Source organism: Apium graveolens, chromosome 1, assembly GCF_009905375.1.
Source record: "Apium graveolens cultivar Ventura chromosome 1, ASM990537v1, whole genome shotgun sequence".
Classification (NCBI taxonomy): Eukaryota; Viridiplantae; Streptophyta; class Magnoliopsida; order Apiales; family Apiaceae; genus Apium; species Apium graveolens.
Window position 1 is genome coordinate 157,472,769 of NC_133647.1, and position 21,232 is coordinate 157,494,000.

General features: G+C 33.3%; 2 protein-coding genes across 4 annotated transcripts; both read left to right on the forward strand.

Annotated features, from left to right (window-relative positions):
* The first annotated feature begins 2,629 nt into the window (after positions 1-2,629).
* On the forward strand, positions 2,630-6,539 carry LOC141668661 (uncharacterized). Of its 2 annotated transcripts, none has more exons than XM_074475643.1 (6): positions 2,630-2,785; positions 4,142-4,195; positions 4,276-4,348; positions 4,654-4,694; positions 6,139-6,198; positions 6,288-6,539. In XM_074475643.1, exons 1-6 carry the CDS (start codon positions 2,720-2,722, stop codon positions 6,354-6,356), a joined length of 363 nt encoding a protein of 120 aa, XP_074331744.1. In that variant the 5' UTR covers positions 2,630-2,719; the 3' UTR covers positions 6,357-6,539. The 2 variants fall into 2 exon arrangements, with proteins under 2 accessions (XP_074331744.1, XP_074331737.1); XM_074475636.1 differs by having other exon boundaries at positions 2,663-2,797.
* An 898-nt stretch (positions 6,540-7,437) lies between these two features.
* LOC141668674 (phosphoserine phosphatase, chloroplastic) lies at positions 7,438-18,325 on the forward strand. Of its 2 annotated transcripts, none has more exons than XM_074475666.1 (8): positions 7,438-7,642; positions 7,869-8,106; positions 13,142-13,274; positions 13,359-13,466; positions 14,351-14,444; positions 16,976-17,125; positions 17,209-17,262; positions 17,661-18,325. In XM_074475666.1, exons 2-8 carry the CDS (start codon positions 7,878-7,880, stop codon positions 17,784-17,786), a joined length of 894 nt encoding a protein of 297 aa, XP_074331767.1. In that variant the 5' UTR covers positions 7,438-7,642; positions 7,869-7,877; the 3' UTR covers positions 17,787-18,325. The 2 variants fall into 2 exon arrangements, with proteins under 2 accessions (XP_074331767.1, XP_074331759.1); XM_074475658.1 differs by having other exon boundaries at positions 7,866-8,106; positions 17,661-17,974.
* The last annotated feature ends 2,907 nt before the right edge of the window (positions 18,326-21,232 follow it).

Genomic DNA, 21,232 nt, shown 5'->3' on the forward strand with positions numbered 1-21,232 from the left:
ATTGTCTATTTCATTTGAGATCTTGTTGTCTGGTTCCTTATCTAGATTATGACTAACGAAGTTCGTTAACATCTTTTTTTCATTTTTCTTTTTTTTGTAGAGGTCAACTAGATGTTTAGGTGTGCGACAAGTACATCATCAGTGCCCCTGAGCCCCACATCTGAGACATATATCCCTTGTATTTTCTTCTTGTGATGCCTTCCGTTTATTTGGCACTCCATATTGCCACTTCTGGTGGCCAGAGTTGTTGTATCCATCACGCTGCCACTTTAGGTGGCCAGAGTTATAATGATTCCGAAACCGGCCTCCAAAGTTTTCATGCCCACGATTTCATCCGTAACTTCGTCCTCCTCTATGCCCATACTCACGCTCATTCTTCTGGGATGATGTGTTATTCAGGTAACTGGGTAGAGCCTGTGGGAAGTATCAGATAATTTTTCAGTAACAACTCATTATTCTTTTCAGCGACAAGAAGAAGAGATATCAGCTTGCTATTCTTCTGAAATTTGCGCTCCATGTACTGTTGTGCCAGAATCATAGTATTGGGGTGAAAGGTTGAGAGGGTTTTTCTTATCATGTCAGCATCAATAATATTTTCACCACACAAGATCAGTTTTGAGCATTTTGAACAAGGCAGAATTATACTCAGCAACATATTTAAAATCTTACAACCTTATTTTATCTAGTCGTAACGGGCATGAGGCAAATGGACAAGTTTTTGGTGATCAAACCTATTTTGAGATTGGTCCAAAGGGTACGTGGATTTTTGATAGTTAGGTATTCAGATTTCAAATTTTCATGGATGTAGTGCCTAAGAAAAATGACAGCTTTGGCATTTTGTTCAATGGTTGGGGTTTTTCCAGATTCTATGGTATACTTTAGTCCGTTAGCACTAAGGTGTAATTTCGCATTGAGCACTGAACATAGATAATTATCCCCAGACACATCCAATGCAACAGACTTTAATTTTGCAAGATTTGTCATCCTGAATGTAAAATAAATATTTAAAATATAATATAACAGCATGACACATTAAAGCGAGAACAATTAATTATGTTTACATGGATACAAAAAATTACATGCATATTCCCAATTAACTTAGAGCCATATTTCTTGCTCCGTGTATTGGTAAGTGTAGCGCAACTTTTCTCCATCCAGATGCACAAACATTAACACCAATTTGACAATCACTTTTGGTTCATATTATAACAGTATAAATTTTAATTTTTTGTACTTGTGGAAAACAATAAAAATATATAGTGCGAGATATTTTTCAAAATAATTAATATACTCATCATGTTATGCTTTTGTGTATGGATGATGGTCAAAAATATCGATTAAATATACCGTGATACATGCATCTTGTTACAAATTTAACAAATGAGTATCCTATGAAAGAAAGAAATAAGTCCCCAAATATCAATGAAACAAATGACCCTCAATGTCATTTTCTGAAAAGATAGCCTTAAACGTAACTTTATAACCTAAACTGAAATCACGTGCCACGTTTTCAACACATTCTTTTTTTTCCTTTTTTAATTTATTACATAATTTTTATGTAATATTTTGAGACCATAAACAACACTTGATGTTACGTGTTCAACAATAAAACACAACTTAAAAATAAGTTTTCATTCATTTTTAATTAATCTTTTATATTATCATACTTTATTATTGGGTTTCAAAATCATTAAAATTTTAAATTATTTTTTTAAATTCAAGCGTGGATCATGATTCAACAATTTTTAATTTTGTATGGTTTAATAATTCTCTTTTAAATTTTAGAAATACTAAAAAATGAATAAAAATACATATAATTAACAATTTTTAATATTTTAGGATTTTTTTATCATAGCTAACCCGCCGCTATCCTTTGGGTGCGCACTGGGTAAACACTACGGGTTCTGCAAACCACGTGAATCAAGGTAAATCACATTTAAATATTTTAACATTTTAGAATTCACCACTCACTTTTGGATTTTAAATTATTTAAAAAATAAATTAGTAAAAACTACACTGATTTAGTGTTTAGGCCCTAAATCAGATTCTGTTTGACATAAAAAAAACTCTAATTATTAACACTTCTTAATATTTTAGAATTTGCTAATCCTCAGTTTGAGTTTAAAAATATTAAAATAATTATATATATGTATAAAATACAAACAAGCTTAAAACACAATATTATCTAGTATTTTGGATAAAAAGGTAATAAAAAATAAATTAAAAAAGACAATGTAGTGCTGAAAACCAAATCCTAACTTGCGTTGTAATAAAAAACAAAAAACGGAACTACATCCTTCATTTTGAACCCAAAAACATTTTCTCAAATTGTGTTTTTAGTTTTATTAAAAATAATCAAAAAAGAGTAACGCAATACGAGGTTGTGTTTTGCCTTTTATTAAATAATTAAAAAGGTTGAAAACGCAACTGAGTTTTTGGTTTAAGTATAAAATGTTAAACGAATTGTTGTTTTACAGTGAGATTTAGAGTATCTGTTGCGGGAAGTGACATTAAGAGTCATTTGTATTAAAATAGTGATATTTGGAGGTTCAAAAGACCCAAAAAGAAAAAAGTTTAAATTAAATTAAAAATGGTATCTTTTCTTAAATAAATTAATTTTCAAAAAAATAAATAAATTGTGCTCCAAAATATCATATAGTAGATACAAGATTGAGGCGGAGTGCAGAGTTGAGTGTAGTCGTCCTGGTACAAATACAGTATGGAAGAATATGAATTTCGTCAAATTCTTCACCTTTTTCCCGTCGTCAGATCTCGTAACTATCGGGTAATCTCCATTGTAATTTTTCTCGAGCCTCTTTTACTTAATCTAATTTCATATGTATATTTATTTCTCCATTGCGATTCTCTAACTTAACTTGTCCCTCTTGTTTTTTATAATCCTCAATTTTTAAGCTCTATATATGTCCATATTTTGCAACATCCTCAATTTGATTCAGTTATGCTGATAATTTCGTGGTAGCTAGGTTAGGGGTTTGGGGAACCTTTTTCGTTTCGAATAATTGTTTAGGTCTCGTATATGAATTACGAGCTTGTATTATAGTTTTTTGTCCGTTGGATCTTTAATTAGATTTAGCTCTAGTATTTAAGCTTTTTTGCTGACTCTAACTTTGTCGCAATTGTTTGTTTTTCATCATAAATGAATAAATTGATATCAGTTAGTGATATAATATGTTTGTGTAGTAGAATAGGTTTAGGTGGACTACTATTTATCGGAAGCTGATAATTGGGAGAAGGACCATGAGAAGAGAAATTGAATAAATTTTAAAAGATAGAGGCCTTCTGTCACTGATATGACACGATTAGGCATAGATGGGGTTTATATCTGTTATATGTTAACATGTATCAGAAACGATATTTCCATCCCTAAAGAATACTAGTTTCTTCTATATTACGAATAGAATCGTGTTCTTAAGATTCTCTTTACTATTTCATTATTATGTCATTACCAGTTAGGCAGTTGCCTGTCACCTATTCTGTGGTAATTTGTTTTTTAATATAGAAATAAAAGTTATGTGATCATGGTCATTACTGATTATGCCAATGTAACAACCTGTGCAGTATCTTGGATAGATAGAATACTAAGTTCTTTTTGAGATCCAGATCTAGGTTTAAAATTGTAGAGTTGGGTCAAGTGCTTAAAATTAAATGTCCCAAGAGATACAGGATTGCAGACCAGTAATTACAATAGGGAGTTAGGTCTTTAATTAATCAAAACAGAATCCAACCTATGAGTTTTAGATGTCATGCTCATCACACAGTTTTGTAATTTGATGCACCAAGTAATAATGTTGAATTGTTGATTAAGAATGAGTTGGGCTTCACTTGTTCTGTTATATATCAGATCCAGCAAACATAGTTTGTGTAGGTGCATCATGGATTGTAATAATTATGCAGAGTTTTTATATATTGGATAATATTATCGATTTTGATGTTTCTAACATGTTTTTAATCCTACAATTTGAACATTTTGGTTACTGTACTCTTATCTTTATTCTTCTTTTACAATCATGTCATATTTAAAATGTACAGCACCTAACAGTTGTTTCCGACTCACTTGTCATATACATGGTGCAATAATTTTTTCTGTTTGCTTGTTTGAATTCCTGATTCATTAATTCAGGCCGACTCAGAAACATCAGCACGAGAAACTTCACGCACAATCCAGAATGAGCAGGTGATTTGTGTGTGTGTGTGTGTCCATGTGTTTATTGTGACTTTCTAGCTTAGCATACTTATATAATTAAAATTCATCAGGTAGATGATTGGCAGGATGCATGGGATTCAGAGTCAAACAAGGATATTGATATTAATAGAAATGAAGAACATGGTAAGCATTGATATAAAAAAATTAATATATATTGGGGCATCAAAAATTAATGTAAGATTGACCAAAATTCTTAGAACAAAAAATGTAAATGATATTGTGTTTACCAGATGATATGTAATCTTTCTAGCATAATTTTTAATTCTTCTGCTGAAGCTCATCAACATGTTACATTCTTACATTTTATGGAAAAAAAATTATAATCAGGAGATAGCAAAAATTGAGTATGCAAAATTGGTGTTTTCAGTCGGTATTTGATATTTGTTAGAATGTAAACACAATATGCCTGTTCTGGTGTTTGGTTTCAGATGGATTTTGGGAGAAGCTAAGGTTGGCTGCTGCAAAAAAGGTATGATTGATTATTGTTGCCATATTCCATTTGATATATAACAGTGTCAATACACTGTTGCTCAATACACAATATTTAGTCTATTTGGGTCCTGCCAATGCATGATTGTTTGATGAATATGTGTTGCTCAATGGGCGTCTACACTATACAGCGTCCTTAATTCCTTCTTACTAGCGTATCTTTATGATTGGTCATGTCCTCTCCTCATCTATATAGAAGTATTCACTCCAAGGGTTTGGAATAATGTCTTGCCACCAAATTTGTTAGATGCTTAAGAAATTATGATAACGTGAGTTATTGTTTTTGTTTTCTGTTTAATAAATAATATTGTCCATCTGTAGAGTAGAAGTCAATATTTATAATTCATGTCGAAGCCCTCCATGAATTTTTTAAGAAATTGAGTTTGCAGTGCATCAGCGGTGTAAATCACGCGCTTGGACTCCATACTATTATTTTGTTCTTATCTAAATTAAGCATTGCTACGGAGAATAGTGCTTTCAGCTATGTATGTTGAATATTGCCGTAATATATAATTTGACTTTGCTTATTATCATTCCAATGTGTCTTTCAGTAGTAAACTTCATAAATTTGTGCCATTACAATTGAACTGTTACATAGAAAACAAGTGTCTCAAAATTAAAAGGTTGATTAATTTGTTTAGTTTAAGCAAAACAAATACTTAGTTATTAATAAAATTATTATTAAATATAAGGAAAATGTGTTTGTAATATTTTATAATTTATATGCATGTATATATAGCTGAACGCCTCCTAGGTGAGCGGCATACTGCCTAGGCATCCAGGTAGTTTGTAAGCCCCATGGTCCCTTTATGCATTACAAGTATAGTACCTGTATCGTAAGGGCACGGCACGGGTATGGATATCATATCATAGTCTGATCCGGTATCTTGAAGTCGGAAGCTTCTTGCGCTTGCACCAATTTAGTTTGAGATAAAATCTAATATATCTCGTGACTTGTTACTTGGTAGACAGCAAAAGAAAGGTCCCTGGATAACTTATTTTGGTTTCATATATTTAATTTTGTATTATGAATTTCTCATAATAAAGTGTCTGATTGATTCATAGTAGATAATATTTTTAATCATGTGGACAACTATGAGATTATGTGAAAAAAATTGTATTATGCTCCTGTGGCTTTCCAATCTGGATCCATTTTAAGAATCCTTAAATTTTCAAATATAGGAAATTTAGGATATCGAGTCCTCAATACTTGGTTCTGGAAACATATGTTGTATTCTTTTTCTTCAGTTGCCCACATAAAATGTCCCTAAATTCTGCCCTGTACCCTCCAAGAAAGGACTTTTTTGTGTTCAATTTAAATGGGGCAGGTTTAGAAATAGAAGTTCCGAGTTTCATTTTAAACTATTCTAGGTTGAAGGCTATTACTTAGAAATCTCAATATATTTATCATTTCATGTATACAGCTTGGTGCAGCAGAGGCTGACAGATTTTGCAAGGGATTCCAGCTTGTTCACAAGAAACTTGTATGATCTTGGTCTATTATATAAACATATGCAAATATATTTTGCTACCAGGACCTTTACAAAGATAGTAACTCATCCGCTTCTTGTAGGTTTACGAAGAATTGAGTCTGGATGCTGCTCAGCGATTTCTTAAATCATCTAAAGCATGTGGAAAGTAGTTTGATCCGTCCTCTTGAACATCAAAGGATTTTCGACTTGGAACAATGTTAAATTTCTACCTTTCCTTTGTTGTGGAGTTGTAACCCTGTCACTCAGATTCACTCATTTTTCTCCGCTTACTCTATCACACTCATTTTCTTTAGAATTTCACATCTAGTTGCTAATGTTAAACTTCCCAGAAATATTTCTCTGAGTGGCCGGGGATTGTAAATGATTTAGAAGTGTTAGTGGTCAACTCAATTAGAATAAGAAAACTGATTTTTCTAAAAATGATTCAGAATTATCCAATTGGATTTTAAGGTCAGTATAATCACTGGCGAATGACTTTTGATTCTAGTAATTATTTTTAGTCGTTATGTTATTCTTTTCTTAAAACCTTGGGTGATATTACTAGGTCACTCTCATAATGATTAATAATGATTTATTAATAATAAATTAATCTTTGTCAAAAACAAATATCTAAATCTATATACAATGAGGGTGAAGAGGTGAAATATTTTACCTATCATATTTATAAACATGAAAGTTTATTATTTTGGGTGAGTTTAATGCTCCTACTTACGTGGCAATATATTTTATTTTAGTATAAATGCGTGCGGGTTGAAAATTTTTCTACCAAAATATTTTTAAAATTCCTATTTTTAACAATTTTTTTGGACATCCGACCGTACGGATTAAAAAATTACGTAAAAATTAGTTAGTATGCTATATTACATGAAAAATTAAATTTATATATCCTACAATATTTAATTTAAAACAACATACAAAATCTAGGTCTTTACATTCATAAGATAGATAATATATAAAATAAAATGTTAAAATAGCAAAATTCTTCACGGTAAATTTTTTAAAAATTTTGCACACTAACTTATTTTTGCATAATATTTCGACTCGTACGGTTAAATTTACGAGAAAAATATAAATAACGTGATTTTGAGAGGTTTCGGTAGGGAAGTTTTTTACCCAGCCATGTAAAATCTCACTAGCAGTGTATAATTACAAAAATTCATTAAAAAAATAACTAATTTTCATCATTAAAATACATTTCTCTTTTTAAAATTGCAGTTGAGACATTCTTAAAAAAACGGAGCAAAAATGGGAATGGAAGAGGAAAAGTGAAAACACATAGGGGGTTGTTGGGGAGGTAATACTGTAATAGTATCAGATTCTATATGTGCGTGCGTGCGTGCGTGCGTGCGTGTTGCATATATTGTAAGTGTATGTTTCACGTTCACCTGGGCATTCATTTGTTTCACAAAATCTAAACAAATTTTCCGACAAACAGGTACTTCTCTTACTTTACTTGTCTCTGTTCATGTTTTATTAGATCTCAACAACATTTTAATTTCTCTACAATACTGGTTGTTATCCATGATGAATCTGTTTATGTATATTTATGATTGTTTACAAGATATAAATTTAGTTTTACTTCATGTTTCTTGAATCTTATATTTACTCAAAGGGTTAAATTTTAAAGTTTTTGTTTTTTTTTTTATTTTAATTTGTAGCAGATTAGTATTATGGAAGCATTGGTGGGTACTGGAAGAATCAACCCTTTTCATGTTAATTGTAGGAGACAAGAAAACCATTTATTTATCCCAAATCTTGTAAGTAGAGTTTGTGTAAAATCATCGGTTGGAGTAATTAGTACTAGTAGGTCGAAATTCTCGAATTTGGTAGTTTCTGCTTCCTTTCAATCTGCTCAAGCCTCCACAATGGACCGGTTCGACAATACTTTGCCATCTAAAGGTATATAATTAATGCAGGATTGATGCTTTTGTTTTTCTTGTTAAGTGTGTGTGTGTTTATTTGTATGCTTGATGAATACTACTATTCATTTCTCGTCTTGGTTTTATATATACAAAATTATGCTGTTATAAACTCGAGTTAAACGAATTATGGTTATGCAGCTTATACTTCAACTTATTCGAATTGTTAAAGTTGGTGTAGTTTTGTATGAATCTCAGGTTTGGTAGGAATAAATATCCTTTTCTTTTATTTGAAGTACACAAGTCACCCACTATTTATACATACTCTATCACAGCTTATTCTAGGTAAAAGTGCTAATCTAGATCCTGAAAATCAGTGAATACATGATTCACTATCCTAATTATCAGCTATTAGAATATATACAAATCAATATAGGATATTTACCAATATTCCTTCATTAAGTACTGATATTTCTACACTCCCCCTCAAGCTGTGTTGTATATGTTATTCAAATTCAGCTTGGAAATAAATTCTTCAAAACTCGATCTTGGCAATGCCTTTGTAAAGATGTCAGCGATTTGCTTCTTTGTTGAAATGTAGTTGAGCTCAACTAACTTCGAATTTAATTTCTCATAAATGAAGTGTCGGTCTATTTCAATATGTTTAGTTCGATCATGTTGAACCGGGTCTTTAGCAATGTCTATTGCAGATGTACTGTCAGTGTACACTTTAAAGGGATTTTGAGAGTCACACCTCAATTCTTTCATCAGCCTTTTGATCCACATCCCTTCACAAATACCCAAGGCCAAAGCTCGATATTCTGCCTCTGCACTACTTCTTGAGACCACGGATTGCTTTTTCTTCGCCAAGTGACTAAATTGCCCCATACATAGGTGCAATAACCACTGGTTGATCGCCTTTCAGTCAGCTCTCCACCCCAACTAGAATCCGTGTAAATCTTCATGTCTCGATCATTATGTTTTCTGAAATACAATCCGAGACCTGGTGTCATTTTCAAATATCTCAGAATACGATAAACTGCGTCCAAGTGCTCCTCACAAGGATTGTACATGTATTGACTCATCACGCTGACAGGGTAGGCAATATTAGGCCTTGTATGAGAGAGATATAGTAGTTTTCCCACTAGCCTTTGGTAATTCCCCCTTTCTACCGGAGTTGAATCCTTAATTCGATTTACCCTTAAGTTTGGATCCATTGGGGTGTCAATTGGTTTACACCCTAACATTTCAGTTTCTTTAAGAAGATCTAAAATATATTTTCGTTGAGATAGAACAATCCCGTCTTTTGATCGAGCTACTTCCATACCAAGAAAATATTTGGGGGGTCAGAGATCTTTAATTTCAAATTCCAAGGCAAGAAGTCTTTTGAGTTTCGAAATTTCATCCGTGTCATCTCCAGTTATGATTATGTCATCTACATAAACAATGAGAATTGCCTTTATTCCCGTTGACGAGAACTTGACGAACATGGTATGATCTGCCTGACATTGAGTATATCCATGCTTAATAAGTGAATTTGAGAACTTTCCAAACCATTCTCTAGGAGATTGTTTTAAGCCATAGATAGTTTTAATAATCCTGCATACCAATCGCCCATTGTAAGGTTTCTTCATTACAGGAGGAATGTCCATGTATACTTCTTCTTTGAGATCCCCATTGAGAAAAGCATTTTTTACATCCAACTGATGTAAAGGCCAATCACAATTTACCGCAAGTGATAACAAAAATCTTACGGTATTAAGTTTTGCAACCGGAGCAAATGTCTCCTGATAGTCAACACCATATGATTGAGTGAATCCTTTGGCAACCAATCGAGCCTTGTATCTGTTAATACTCCCGTCTGAATTATACTTGATGGTGAATATCCATTTACAACCAACAGTCCGCTTTCCTTGAGGAATTTGAGTGAGAACCCAAGTACTATTTTTCTCCAAAGCATTAATTTCTTCCTGTACAGCCATTTTCCATTTAGGATCTTTTAAGGCTTCATGAATGTTATTGGGTATCTGAGCACGATCAAGAGAAGAGACAAAAGATCTATACATAGGTGTTAATTTCCCGTAAGCAACATATTTTTTAATAGGATGATTAGTACAACTTCTAACAACTTTTCGATGAGCAATAGGTAAATCAAGATCATCAATAGCAAGAGAGACTAACTCATGACTTATAGAATCTTTACCTTTAAGATTTTCCTGGTCAGGAGGGCTTTGATTAATGTCTAAACAGTTCTTGTCTTGCATATTGACCTCTATATTTCCGGGTTTTCTTCTACTGTAAACAAGTAATTCTTTGTTACCTTTCTCACATGATTTCTCAGTTTGAAGTGGTGTTATGTTTGAAGAAACATTTGGATTTTCTGAAGACAAAACTGAGTTCGGACTGATTATAGGTTGTGCTGAGGACATATCAGGTGTGTTTAGAGGATTGAGATTGGCTTGTATAGGCAAAAAAGGTGGAGAAAACTCGGTTGATTTTGATGAATTTGGATGGATAGACAAATATATGTTTTGATGTTCATGTGTCCAGAAATCAGATTGAGAAAATGTGCTATGATTGAATATTTCTCGTAACTGATTTTCATGTGAACACTCTCCTTGAATAGCAGGCGTGGGAACGAAAGATTGATGTTCAAAAAAGGTGACATCCATAGTGTGATTGACTCTTCTCGTTACGGGAGAGTAACACTTGTATCCTTTTTGACTATTTGAATACCCAATAAAGACACACTTGTGAGACTTTGGATCAAGTTTTTTTCGTTTATGATCATAAATATGGACAAATGACGTACATCCAAATATTCTCAATGGAAGATTTGAGGAGAAAGATGGAATATGAGGAAATGTGTCTTCTAACAAATTTCTCGGGGTTATGAATTGTAATACTCTACTAGGCATACGATTTATAAGATAGGTTGATGTGAGTATAGCTTCCCCCCAAAAATGTTTAGGAACATGATTTGTAAACATGATTGATCTCGAAACTTCAAGAAGATGTCTATTTTTCCTTTCGGCTACTCCATTTTGTTGTGGAGTATTAACACATGAACTAATATCTAATAAGTACGGACCAAGAATGGAGTTAAAATATTCCCTTCCATTGTCGGTTTTCAGAATTTGGATTTTTTGTTTGAATTGATTTTGAATCATGGAATGAAAACTTTTGAAGATAGATGCAGTCTCAGATTTTTCTTTCATAAGAAATGTCCATGTTGTCCTAGTGTGATCATCAATAAAGGATATAAACCATCTAGATCCATTGATATTAGTTACTCGAGAGGGTCCCCAAATATCACTATGTATAATTAAGAAAGGCCGTGAAGGTTTATAAGGAACACTAGGATACGAGTTTCGAGTGTGTTTAGCAAGTTGACAAACTTCACAATGAAAGAATTTTGATTTTTTGTGGACAAATAAATGAGGGAACAACCTTTCAAGATAACCAAAACTTGGATGTCCAAGGCGAAAATGCCACATCATGATCTGATTTTCATTTGAAACAGCAACAGAATTGAATACCGAATTAGAATTTTTACCGGAAGTTGATTTCTCCTGTTTAGATGTATGAGAATCCTTGAGAATATAGAGCCCATCATGCATTTCAGCACTACCAAACACCTTGTCCGAGCCCTCAACCTGAAATTCACAATGATTTTGATAGAACTTGATTATACAATTCATATCTCGAGCAAGTTTGCTTATTGAAAGAAGATTGCAACTTAATGCCGGGACAAATAAAACAGATTTGAGATGAAGATTGTTTGATAACGTTACAGAGCCAGTTCCTATCACTCTTGAGAGAGATCCATCGGCAGTTATGACTGTGTGGGAATCTGAATCTGCACATGGTTTGAAGGTGTTGAAGACTTGAATATCACTTGTCATGTGATCAGAAGCACCCGAGTCAACTATCCAAGTACCGCTGTTGGAGGTTGCAATATATGTACGAGGCATAGTTCTTGGATGACATGTTGCAATGACATTAGCCTTGTTCGAGGTTCGATTTGAATCCGTCAGCTGCTGCATAAACTGTCCAGGTGATGTCGAAGTTGTATTGATTTCATCATCTGAGACATGTTTGGTTTTGTCATAATCGTCGGTGACAATAGAAGCTGATTGATATATGAGATTGGCTGATTTAAGAGCCATTTATATGAAAATTTTGGTTGAAGCAACCAGAATTATGTTTTTTGAAGCGAGATTGAAAAAAAAACTGAGCCGAAAAGTGTATAGTGAAGCCCAGAATTTCCTGGAAAAGAGCTGATTACCAAAGCTCTAATACCATGTAGTTTTGTATGAGTCTCAGGTTTGGTAGGAATAAATATCCTTTTCTTTTATTTGAAGTACACAAATCACCGACTATTTATACATACTCTATCACAGCTTATTCTAGGTAAAAGTGCTAATCTAGATCCTGAAAATCAGTGAACACATGATTCACTATCCTAATTATCAGCTATTAGAATATATACAAATCAATATAGGATATTTACCAATATTCCTTCATTAAGTACTGTAAAAAGAAATATTAATTAGAATATATACAAATCAATTTAGGATATTTACCAATATTTCTACAGTTCGAAATATTAATTAGAAGATATGGATATGAAAAGAAGCTGTAAAAAGTTTGAGTGGTGAATTTTAATATCAACTGACCTTACCCACATTGTACTATTCTATTTTCCCACTTGCATTTCCACGGCCCTTACCGCTCCTTGCCCCTGGAACCTTAATATGCACTGGGTTATTTTGGTAGCCTAGACATGCCATCAACCATGTTCAAGATTAAGCGGGTTGTGCCATAATCTTTCCTTGTCCCTGGGACCTTATTATGCACAGGGTTATTTTGGTAGGCTAAAAATGTCATCCACCATGTTCAAGATTGTGTTTTGTGCCCTAATTAAATTTGAAAATTTTGAATGCTGCAAAGAGATTTTTAATACATCCCTATTTGATCATGCGAGCTTACTAGTTTTCAAACGGATAGTCAAATGACATATAACTTATGGATCAAAATACATAGTTCTTTATATGTTTTTGATATACTCGTAGAGGTTTTAAAGATATGGCGCAGTGCCGATGCTGTATGCTTCGATGTTGATAGCACAGTGTGTTTGGATGAGGGCATTGATGAACTTGCAGAATTTTGTGGAGCCGGTAAGGCTGTTGCAGAATGGACTGCTAGGTGGGAAGCTTTCTACTAAACATACAATGTACTTGTACTGATCGGATATCATATTTAAAATGTTTTCCTTCGGCTTTTTGATAGGGCAATGAGCGGTTCTGTTCCTTTTGAGGAAGCATTAGCTGCTAGGCTTTCTCTCTTTAATCCTTCCCTGCGCCAAGTACAAGATTTTCTTGAGACGAGGCCACCGAAGTACGTGAACTTCATTTAACTCTATTATAATGCACATATTTTGTGTTTTGTTTTATTTTATGATGTATATCCAGATCACTATTAACTCAATTGGCCGCCTGTGATTTATGTACATAATATCATATGACATAACCACATAATAATTGCATCACCAAGGCAGTACTTTGCTTATCAAGATGAAATAAACTGATCCACTAACAAATTATTAGCATCTACTGATTATGACAAGTAAAGTCACCATATCTCAACTATTCTCTTAATGCTTTCATCTCCAACTCCATTTTCCTTGTGAGTTGCTCCTTAAAAGTTGGTGTAATAAAATGGCTAGCTTTACTTGCATTGACCGCTTGTAGATAGCGAGATCTACATCCACTCCCATGTTTTCTCTTCTAATCCTCTCATCTCCACTCCGACTCCTCAAGCGTTGATTGAATTTGTTGCCTCTAAACTCAATAGAAAATAGAAGACTTCATATACTGCACGTGGTTTCCCAAAAATTTATGTTGAATCCAGACAAAAAAATGTTGCCAAGCTTCAGGAGATAGAATGATAAAAGACTTCGTTGACTTTGTAGTTATGATTCAATATTGGTCATTTGATGTCTGCACAATGATTGTAATCTGATATGTTTATTAAATTATTTCGGCATGTATAGGTTTTCTGGTTAAATTTTTACACAACGGTGTGGGGCATCTTGGCATCTCTATAAGTAAATTAATTACCTTTAAAAATTAGAGGATCATATTCAATTTTATCGACACTTACATACTAGTGACTACACTTCAACGTAACTGTATTCTCTGGGGGAGTTGTTACTTTCAAAACCTTATAGACAGTGTAAGTTACATATGTGCATGATTTGATGTCTGCTTCTAAATCTGTAGGATTTCCCCAGGCATAGCTGAATTGGTCAGTAAGCTGAGGGATAATGGTACCAATGTATATTTGATCTCCGGAGGCTTTCGGCAAATGATTAATGTATGTTTCTGACTTGACATATAATATTTTGTGTGTGTGTGTGTGCTCTTTTTGTAAGAACGTCAATACTCCTGTGATCTTACATGCAATTTGGTGAAATTGCTCATTATGACTTAGGCACTTGGTACACAACATAGTGAATGGAAGCTTAAAACTTTTTGAACTAAAATTTTTACTCTGTTTGATTGTTTTTATAACGAAGCATCTACTGTATGTCTTTGGTGCTTGTAAAAGCTCTTTGGGTTTTAATTTAATTAATTTGAAAATTCAACTTAGCCAATCGTCTCTAAATGAAAGTGTGCTTGCTACATGACTTGTCAGCCCATCTGCTATTTTATTATATGTTATAAGATGTGTCGACTACATAAATAATTAGTAGGTTATGCACAATTATGAGGAATTATAGATCCATATATACGCTTGCTGGGATGAGGTCCAAGTGATTATATAGTAAATGATATCTTCCTTAGCAGTGGCTGGAAGGGGATTTTGTTCCGAGTCCATCCACTTTGGGTTATTTGGATGAAACCCAATATCTCTTTCTTTTTACTAAGTGAAACCCAATATCTCTAGTTATTTCTTTTGGCCACTTTAGCTCTTATATTAGGTTAAGAGTAATTAGGGCAAAGTAAAAAATTTGGAAAATTACATGGAAAAGGGGAAGTAGGCAGAATTAAATAGAGCAGCCTTAAAGAGAATAGAGCAGCCTCAAAGCCATATTTGTGAGTACACATGTACATTCTACAGTCAAGTGGTCTGATTAAGGGAACACGTTGTCCGATTTGGCTGCAACTGCCACAGCTTGTTGGGGATATTCAAGGCGTCTTCTGGACAGTTGGATTGTGATTGGGTATTTTGAGTTGTTATTGTGGTTGTTTCTGTTTGAAAGAATTTCTCTAGTTTTGCTGACATTATTCATCTTTTTTTCCTGTGATTGTTATTGGTGGATTTGAACCTTTATAAGACTATATTGATTTTTTTTCTACCCTCAATTAAATAAGCTGGACTCATCTAACATTGGAGGGGTTTTCATTAATAATTTTTACTTATTGCTATTTTTTGAACATAGATTCATATCTTTTGGGTTTGCTTGATTTTATTTGGTAGAGTTTATTTTAAAACAGATCAGTTCATTTCATAAGCAGTCACCACATCTCGTTCCAGAATTTGTTCCACATAGTAAGTAAAGGTGTGAGTCGTGTAACCCCGATTTACTGTAAAGAGGCCTATTCATTTAATTATATGGACTGTGTTGATCTTGTGCGGGTGTTGGGTGGCCCAACAAATACCACTTTCATAATAGGAGTGAAAATTTAAAATTTAGTATTTGATAGGACTGAATCATAATCTATTAAATGTCTGAGATCCAAGATGAAATCTTGGGGCCTGATCTGTAATCTGTGAATAGTCAGGGGCTGGTCTGTATTCTAAAACTTCATGGCCTGCATCTAGAAAGTCTGCATAGATGCGGAGATACTAGACTGTAAGTTTGCATATCGAGTTAATTTGTTTCGAAAACATGCTTACAGTAGCCAACTTAGCATCCCAACCTCTTATTTGGGTGAAGGGTAGAATATTTACATAGATGTGAGATCTTAACAAGGACAGTTCATACCACCAGCCTTTTCAGTGGCGGGTTCTCGTTGTGGACTTCAACAAAGTGATGACCAGTTGAACACTATTTCAACTTAAATTATAGAGTCCAAGGATTTGCCTAGTATGCCACATAGCGTAGGAAAGACATGGAAGGAGACAAATGAAATCTGAATATTTATGTATGGAGCTAATAGGAACCCATAAAGTTAACAACTAGCTATGATCTCAGTAACAAAAACAAAATTTAGTACTGTACTTGTAGGGATTGTATGACTTGGATGATGTAACAAATCTTCTTATAAGTTCCATAGACTCGAAAAAACTTGCATAACGTGATTATATTAAACATGTAACTCCTGCCAACTTTTTAAATCCTTGTGCATCAGTGTTTGTCTAGCACTGTTTAAAGTGACACCCTGTCATAAGAAACTGTTAAGCTTCATTTCTAATTAATTTTTGTTCAGTTTCACTCGGATTATAAATTTCTGCATATTTTCAGTTTAGATTATCAAGGTATATTCCTATGTGTTCCTAGCTTCATGTTACTAGCTCATTGTTCTCCAGTGTTCGCTAAGCATTCAAGTTAGTTTTGCGGTTTAAATTTTTAGGGTAATTACCTTGCTCTTGAGCAATAACCTAGTGCCTGTCTTTTTGTATTAGTAATGTCAACAATTTATTACTACGACTACGAAGCTTTATAATATTAAGGGTCAATATGTTTTTTTCTCTGTGAACAAATCTGAAGTTGTGAAAGACCTTAAATCCTAGGTTGCTCCATTTGTTGTTGCTTTAGATATTGCAAGCCTTATGCTTAGGTTTTACCTCTAATAGCTGAAAGTCAAAATTCTTTGTGTTCTTAAATGATATGTATCGAATAATATAGGCAGTTGTACTTGTTCATATATAATGTTTCTTACTGTACAATTCCTGTGAAGCCCGTTGCAACAATACTTGGAATACCACCAGAGAACATCTTTGCTAATCAACTGCTATTTGGAAGTGCTGGGGAGTTTCTGGGATTCGATAAAGATGAGCCAACTTCAAGAAGTGGTGGGAAAGCAACTGCTGTCCGACAGCTAAGAAAGGTCTCTTTCATTTTTGAATTAGTGTTCTCTAAATGATTTATTAGGTGATTATAATTAACACAGAAGTTTGATGAACTTTCTAGGCTCATGGTTACAAAGCACTAGTCATGATTGGAGATGGTGCCACTGATCTTGAGGTGAGGAGAGAATTATGCTTACGGCAAGTTACATAAAAATACTCCAATTCATGTCCTTATTGCTTGGATTCGTACTGTTTTAGAAACCATAAATGCTTTTAGTATCATCGACTCTCTTGCTTGAATATATATCGGGGAGATATGATGTAATTGGTCATGGACCTCCCAAGGTGGAAAGGGTAGCTGCATTTTAAGTCAGTGAAGGTGCATTTGTTAGTAATAATTGTGTTTAAAGTGATTGACCTATCAGGAGAAAGTAGAAGTTGCTGGCTCTTGCACTTTCTTACTATACGCGATTGCTTAAATCCTGTACAAATATTAATTCCACTACTTGCCATGTTATATGTTAAATGATCACTTATTGGTCTATCCATTATCCTATTTTTTATCCATTGTAGGCTCGTCAACCTGGAGGCGCTGATTTGTATATATGCTATGCTGGAGTTCAACTACGAGAAGCCGTGGCAGCAGAAGCTGATTGGCTTGTGTTTAATTTTAGAGACCTGATAGATTCTTTGGAGTAGCATCACTTGTCTGCATCATTCACTTTCTTACTCTGGCGAGTCATTATTTTGTTCGGCGTGTAGCACCTACATATCTGTTATAGTCACGCAATGCTACCAAAAATCATCTGTATTAAATTTGCTTTGTTGCCCAGCACACAATTTTGAATGAGTATCAATAAAGACCTTTTGTTTTACTCTAAAATGTCGTCTATCTATCTAATCAGTTTGGCCTTGCATAGTTCAATTTAATTAACCTTTTCTCTATTATTGTATAAGGTTCTGTTCAATTAGGAATAAAGGGCCAAAATATCACAAATCTGAGCTAAGGGCCCAAATTCTCACAGTGCACAAAGCTGGCCTTTTATATCACTTAGCAACGTAATAATATATGCGTTTACCTGAAATTACAAATTTAACCTTTTGCTTACCGTTTACTTCATTCCATCCGACCCGAAGAACACAATATTGCAGAGAGAGGTTATACAGAGCCGATTAAATTGGGGAAAATTGGTGATTAGGGCTTTCAAATTCAAGAGGAACAGCTATGGAATATCTTGTATATACACTTAATTCTTGTAAATATCTGTATATGTTTCTTTATGCTGTTTTTATTTATAATTTTTCTTATACTCTTTGCTGTTAATGTTGCTAATATATAAATATACGTATGTGTGTTTTGTGATTAATCTTGTTTGTAATCTAAATTTGGTACCTGCTTTAGCTGTTTTTGTAAGTTTGCGAATTAATTTATGATAATGTTGTTTTGTTATTGAGAGAGTTTCATGTAGACAAAGAGAGATATAGAGTGTGTGAGGCAGAGAGAGTGTGAGAAAGACATTATGAAATAGATATATAAGGTTTATGCTCCCTGCTTGCTGTTTTGGGCCACTCATCTTCATCGACTGGCTGACCTTTGCAATAAGTCAATTCTCTAAGTTAGAATTTTAGGATTGGTTGCTTTAAAGAAGTTATAACATGGTTTCAAGAGTGCATAGGCTACAAAATGTAACAATACTAATTTGCTTCTGGTGTTGAAGTGTGTTATTAAGCTGTTGTTTAGGTCTTTCCATAGAGAGCAATTATCAGATTTCTATATATGAGAACAAACAAATCTAAATATGAATAGAACAGATACAATTCCAAAACTGAGTCACGTGAACAAATAAATGAACAAGTAAATATGATAGAACAGTAAATGAACCGGCTCTTGTAATTAGGTGTACCTTTCGCCCTTATTCTTAGAACTATGTATATGTAAAATGTTACTATATGTCTCCTACACGCTCTGATGAAAGTTGTTTATATTTTTTAATATTTTGATATATGTTTGTTTGTAATTCATATAGGATATAAATCCAGACTCTAATATCCCGACTCCATTTTATTTGAATAATACGTAATTTATGTATATTTGGATGAGCATTAATATACTTTTCCTTCTATAAAATCTATTATTGTGAAATATTGGTTTGCCTTGATATCAAGGCTCCCATAAATAAAAAAAAATTGACTAAGCGAAGATAGTTTTTATATACTTTCGGTCCCCAAATAAAAAAAAATAATAATTATTATAATTATATATATTATGGGTACCCAATAGAAATTTTTTGACTAAGGGATGGGTCTCAATTTTCATTAAGCCCCAAGATAAAATATTAAACTATATTTGACTCAAAATTTATCGTGCCAAATCGTGCCAAATATTAATCGAGCTTAGCCAAATAGCCAAACTCCATTTTTAGTTAATAGGCAAATGCTTAACCTCAATATATAGTTGAGGTAGGAATCTGATGCTCACATCTTTTCAATGTGGGACAAGTTTACCTTGTTATCAAATCAAATTGTGCGTAAGTCTTGAGTTATATACTGAAACTAAAATGATATCTCTTATACCTTCTCGATGTGGGACTAAATGTAGTCCAAAATCAAGCCACTAATATTGGCTTCGTAGCATAATATAGAAAGAGAGATATAACATCTCTAATATCCTATCAATATGGGACTTGGTAAAGTCTTTGTTAACCTTCAAGCCCCATCTTTTAATTGGTTATGAGAAATTTATTTATTTCTATTTACATTAAAACTTTAAAATTGAATTAAATTGACTAAATTAAAGCCAAGAGAAAGCTCTAAACTTTCTTAAGCATAAAACTAAAACTAAGTTGTGTTTATATAGACATTGGAGGGAAATTGGTTTCATTATCTTTTCAATGTGGTATAGAGCAGCTTGTATAAAGAATAGAAAACTCACAACCCGCATTGGAAAGATAAAAGAAGAAGACTGAGAATACAGTAAGAACCAGAGCTATATTTAATAAAAAATTGCTAAACTTAGCAAGACATACATCTCTTTTGAATCCTTTAGCACTTGGACGTCTTGTTAGCTTTCCTAAAAATTTCTTGTTTTTTTTTACCTTGTCTTTGTACCACATCAAGAACATGATAGTATGTTCTCCTGGATATAACTAGTGACATAGTTACTAATTAAATAAAATATGTGAGCTAAGGCAAACACCACCCTGTTGCTTAGGTGCAAGCGTCAACCTTTACTAAAAATAGGAAGCATAGCCTACCATATTTGGTAAGTCTGCTAACCTATTATGAGTTAATTATTTTTAATTGTATTATTAGTTTATTTAATTGTTTGTGATTATATCAGTAATAAGTAGAGACTAAATATAGACGTGACCTAATAATAAATAAATAAATGTGTGAATATTTATATTTTAGGGAACGAAGTTGTTTGGACTTGAGATTTAATTTAGACTAGAACGTGGTGCACTGTAAGTATATACTGTACACTTCACTGTGAATAATTTATAATGTTTTGGTGAATATTTTAGTGATGATTTATGATGATTTCTGATGATACATGAGTATTCTTACATTGATTCTATGAATTGTGATGCTTCCTTTGGAAAGTAAAGCTAAACCAATTGTTTAGCTGGCCGGGATCCCCACTAGTAGAACTTGTGAACTTGTGAATTGAACGTGTTTGAATACTCATACTCATTTTGAATGTGAGAAAATATTTTGATGACTCTGATGAAATATTGATTTGGCTCATTAAGTTTTGTGAATAAAACTCAGTTGAACTGTGCGATATATGCTTACTGAGCTTTATGGGCTCATCCCTTTTTATGTACTAACTCTACAGGAAAGAATTCTGGAGAAGGATATTCAGGCAAGGGTAAAAATGTGATGAATTGAAGTACTAGATTTGGTTGGATTTTCAAGTAGAAGTAGTATGTAATTGAAAGAATATTTTAATATGTACTTTGTATTAGACTTGTATTCTGAACCTTTAGAGGCGTATGATATAAGACTTTTGATGTAAGGTTAAATATGTCTTTAAGTTATGTTGTTATGCCAAGCTTGAGATTATGGAGATATATTTTGGATTGTTTAGTAGAATGACATCCCTGGGTCGGGTTACTGAGGTCATCCCGGGCCGGGGGTGTCAC